Source organism: Salvelinus sp. IW2-2015, unplaced genomic scaffold (assembly GCF_002910315.2).
Source record: "Salvelinus sp. IW2-2015 unplaced genomic scaffold, ASM291031v2 Un_scaffold5215, whole genome shotgun sequence".
Lineage (NCBI taxonomy): Eukaryota > Metazoa > Chordata > Actinopteri > Salmoniformes > Salmonidae > Salvelinus > Salvelinus sp. IW2-2015.
The window spans coordinates 3,713-8,837 of NW_019946481.1; the positions used below are offsets into that span (position 1 = coordinate 3,713).

A 5,125-nucleotide genomic window follows, 5' to 3' on the forward strand; every position below is an offset into this window, starting at 1 on the left:
TTGGAGGGATGTGACACCATTCTTCCACCAGAAATTCCATATTGGTGTTTTGTTGATGGTGGTGGAAAACACTGTCTCAAGACCCACTCCACAATCTCCCATACAGTGCATTCCCGAGCAGTCTAAGGCACTGCATCGCAGTGCTAGAAGCGTCACTACAGACCCGGGTTCGATCCCGGGCTGTATCACAACCAGCCGAGATCGGGAGTCCCAAAGGGTGGAGCACAATTGGCCCAGTGTCTTCCGGGTTAGGGGAGGGTTTGGCCGGGGTAGGCCGTCATTGTAAATAAGAATTTGTTCTTAACTGACTTGCCTACTTAAATAAAAAATAAAACATTCGATAAGTATTCAGACCCCTTGACTTTTTCCACATTTTGTTACATTACAGCCTTATTCTAAAATGTATTAAATAAAACATTTTCCTCAATCTACACACAACACCCTAGAATGAAAAAGCAAAAACAGGTTTTTAGAAATATTGTCAAATTTATTAAAAATAAAAAACAGAAATACCAGAACAGAAAGTATTCAGCCCCTTTACTATGAGACTCCAAATTGATCTCAGGTGCATCTTGTTTCCATTGATCATCCTTGAGATGTTTCTACAACTTGATTGGAGTCCACCTGTGGTAAATTCAGTTGATTGGACATGATTTGNTGTGAAGCTAACAGTCTGATGCTACTGTGAAGCTAACAGTCTGATGCTGCTGTGAAGCTAACAGTCTGATGCTGAAGATGAAGCTAACAGTCTGATGCTGCTGTGAAGCTAACAGTCTGATGCTGCTGTGAAGCTAACAGTCTGATTCTACTGTGAAGCTAACAGTCTGATGTTGCTGTGAAGCTAACAGTCTGATGATGCTGTGAAGCTGGAAGGAACAATTTTGACTGGTGTCATCAATGGTCATCAACCTTTGTCTGAGAGAATAACAGGGTGAGCAGGTTTCTGTTTCTGTTGAAGCCGAGCACTAAAACAATTGATTCAACAAAAGACAACATAGTATAGGACCATAGTATAGGACCATAGTATAGGACCATAGTATAGGACCATAGATTAGGACCATAGTATAGGACCATAGTATAGGACCATAGTATAGAACCATAGATTAGGACCATAGATTAGGACCATAGATTAGGACCATAGTATAGAACCATAGATTAGGACCATAGATTAGGACCATAGATTAGGACCATAGATTAGGACCATAGTATAGGACCATAGTATAGGACCATAGTATAGGACCATAGATTAGGACCATAGATTAGGACCATAGTATAGGACCATAGATTAGGACCATAGATTAGGACCATAGATTAGAACCATAGATTAGGACCATAGTATAGAAGGTCCCTGTGGCAGTAGTGAATATAGAAGGTCCCTGTGACAGTATAGGACCATAGATTAGGACCATAGATTAGAACCATAGATTAGGACCATAGCGGTCCCTGTAATAATAAAGATTGATATAAAGTCCAGTACCTTCTCCCAGCGGGTCCAGTGTGTGGATCATCAGCTGGAAGATGGTGTTTCTGTTGGTGCTGTTGTGGAGAGACGCATTACTCCCTCCTCTCTGGAGAGTGGGCTTCACCTGGGACATAACAAACACACCACAACACAGGGTTGAAGCCACGGCAGATCACGCCAGGTTACATTCAGGTAAAGACCTCTTTTAGCTGGTCACTAAAATTACTTTTTAAAAWAKAAWAKAAAWAAAWAAAAACAMAATTTTACAATCAGTACACAACCTGATCATGACATCACAATCAAAGAGTGTTGAGACCTTCAGTTTTTCTCTGTCTTTCTTCTGGGGTGAGTCTTGAGGTTGTGGTTTGGGTTCTGGTGAAACATTGTTTTGGGGTGGAGGTCCACTGTTCTGCTGTAAATACAGAAATACTTTAGTACATGTTCCACAATAGGAACCAGAGAGAGGATAAAAAAGGTAGACTTTTAAAGCACTACTCCAGTGGGCAAAATGTCCTGAATGGCTTTTACATGGTCAGGTTGTATTCTGATTGTAAAAAGGACGGGTTTGTTGTCCTTTTGTTGTAGTCCAGAAAAAAATATGTTGTTTCAACCAGGAAATAATGTCTTTCTGAAATCCCATGCCAACATTTTCCCAGCTGGGTAGAGGCTGCAGAATGGATGTCTACTGATGAGCCAAAGACAGGATTATAACAGCAGTGATATTAGTGAGAACAGGTAACTGACAAAATAACAGAAAACACCAACATAAAGTGTTTTAATAGGGCGTTGAGCCAGAACAGCTTCAATGGCATAGATTCTACAGGAGTCTGGAACTCTATTGGAGGGATGAGACACCATTCTTCCACTAGAAATTCCATATTGGCTGGTTTTTGTGTTGATGGTGGTGCGAGAAACACGGGTCTCAAGAACGCACTCACAATCTCGGTACAATAGCAGGTGCCATGTCGGAGCAAGGTGGTTGGACGACTGGTCTACGAGGGCACTGCACGCAACGTTAATCTGAGGATGGTAACCCATGATCATGTGTGATGGGTAAGACAGATGTCGCTTACGTTGCTAAGACGGAAAGCGGCATAAGCGTGTCCAACTAGCAATGAAGACACGCGGGTGTAGTGCAGGCCTCTGGAGGCTGGTTCGTACTAGTGTCCGGGGGGCGGAGAGGCTGTAATCTGAAGGAGAGACTCTAGTCGCTGGATGGGGTCGAGATATAGGGATCGTGAGGGTTGAGTGAATTGTATGCTAGTCCCCAAGAGGCTTGTGTGTGGAGGTTCAATACGCTAAGTTGTGTGGCCCAGGTGGGTCGTTTCCAGGTTGGAGTGGGTTGGGGAGGGTTTGGCGGGGTAGGCCGTCATTGTAAATAAGAATTTGTTCTTACTGACTTGCCTACTAAATAAAAAATAAACATTCGATAAGTATTCAGCACCTTGCTTTTTCCACATTTGTTACATTACAGCCTTATTCTAAAATGTATTAAATAAAACATTTTCCCAATCTACACACAACACCCTAGAATGAAAAAGCAAAAACGGTTTTTAGAAATATTGTCCAAATTTATTAAAATAAAAACCAGAAATCCAGAACAGAAAGTATTCAGCCCCTTTACTATGAGACTCCAAATTGATCTCAGGTGCATCTTGTTTCCATTGATCATCCTTGAGATGTTTCTACAACTTGTTGGAGTCCACCTGTGGTAAATTCAGTTGATTGGACATGATTTGGAAGGCACACACTTGTCTATGTAAGGTCCCACAGTTGACAGTACACATGTCAACCTCATGGTTTGGTTTTTACAGTCAGAGTAAAAACCAAACCATGAGGTTGAAGGAATTGTCCGTAGTGCTCCGAGACAGGATTTGTGTCGAAGCACAGAAACTGTGGAAGGTTACCAAAAAACATGTCTGCAGCATTGAAGGTCCCCAAAAACACATTGGCCTCCATCATTCTTAAATGGAAGAAGTTTGGACCACCAAGACTCTTCCTAGAGCTGGCCCCGGCCAAACTAAGCAATCGGGTGAGGGCTGCAGAGGTACCAAGAACCGATGGTTACTCTGACAGAGCTCCAGTGTTCTCTGTGGAGATGGTAGAACCTTCCAGAAGGCCAATCATCTCTGCAGCACTCCACCAATCGGCCTTTATGCTAGAGTGGCCAGAGGAAGCCAATCCTCAGTAAAAGGCACATGACAGCCCCTTGGAGTTTGCCAAAGGCAGCTAAAGGACTCAGATCTTGAGAAACAAGATTCTCTGTTCTGATGAAACCAAGATTGAACTATTTGGCCTGATGCCAAGCTCACGTCTGGAGGAAACCTGGCACCATCCCTACGGTGAAGCATGGTGGTGGCAATCATGCTGTGGGATGTTTTTTCAGCGGCAGGGACTGGGAGACTAGTCAAGATCGAGGGAAAGATGAATGGAGCAAAGTACAGAGAGATCCTTGATGACAACCTGCTGCAGAGCACTCGAGACGTCAGACTGGGTCTAAGGTTCACCTTCCAACAGGACAACGACCCTAAGCACACAGCCAAGACAATGCAGGAGTGGCTTCAGGACAAGTCTCTGAATGTCATTGAGTGGCCCAGCCAGAGCCTGGACTTGAACCCGATCGAACATCTCTGGAGAGACCTGAAAATAGCTCACCATCCAACCTGACAGAGCTTGAGAGGATCTGCAGAGAAGAATGGGAGAAACTCCCCAACTACAGGTGTGCCAAGCTTGTAGCAGCATCATACCCAAATAGACTCGAGGCTGTAATCGCTGCCAAAGGTGCTTCAACAAAGTACTGAGTAAAGGGTCTGAATACTAACATTTCTAAAAACCAGTTTTTGCTATATCATTATGTGGTATTGTGATGTCATTATGGGGTATTGTGAGGTATTGTGATGTCATTATGGGATATTGTGTGTAGATTGATGAGGGGAAAAAACAATTTAATCCATTTTAGAATAAGGCTGTAACGTAACAAAATGTGGAAAAAGTCAATGGGTCTGAATACTTTCCGAATGCACTGTAAGTGTTCAATTGGGTTGAGATCTGGTGACTGAGATGGCCAGGGCATATTGTTTACATCYTTTTCATGRTCATCAAAGCATTCAGTGACCACTCGTGCCCTGTGGATGGGGGCATCGTCATCCTYTAGGGGCATAGCCATGGTAGCCAAAATAATGGTCTGCCCAGCATTTTTATGCATGACCCTAAGCATGATGGGATYTTAATTGCTTAACTAACTCAGGAACCACACCTGTGTGGAAGCACCTGCTTTCAATGTACTTGATATCCCTCATCTACTCAAGTGTTTCCCTTATTCTGGCAGTTACCTGTACTTGTTTGTTGATAGCGTCAAATGTACCAATGGTAGCACCCTGGATACACTACTTCAAGTGCAGCCTTAGTCCTTATTAAAAGGTTKAAATATACCTACTGGGGTTCTATGAGTTGCCTACACCAGTATAAACCGTGCACTTGCATGTCATTTTCTTAGCAATCCCACACCAACACCCAKCATCATACCAGTCAAGAGACACTGTGGATGCATCCTAATTTGTATTTTGTATTTATTATGGATCCCCATTAGCTGTTGCCAAGGAAGCAGATACTCTTCCTGGGGTTTATTATGGATCCCCATTAGCTGTTGCCAAGGAAGCAGAT

The 5,125-nt window shown here is 43.2% G+C and overlaps 1 protein-coding gene across 1 annotated transcript in view; it reads right to left on the reverse strand.

Moving 5' to 3' along the window:
- Positions 1 to 1,412: 1,412 nt before the first annotated feature.
- The window catches only part of LOC112078068 (sodium/potassium/calcium exchanger 1), a 14,933-nt gene continuing 11,220 nt past the window's right edge, over positions 1,413 to 5,125 (reverse strand). Inside the window, exons 4-5 of the mRNA XM_024144418.1 lie at positions 1,779 to 1,874; positions 1,413 to 1,586 (exon numbers count right to left, since the gene is read on the reverse strand). Of these exons, the coding sequence (XP_024000186.1) occupies positions 1,413 to 1,586; positions 1,779 to 1,874 (270 nt within the window). The remainder of the gene's footprint in view (positions 1,587 to 1,778; positions 1,875 to 5,125) is intronic.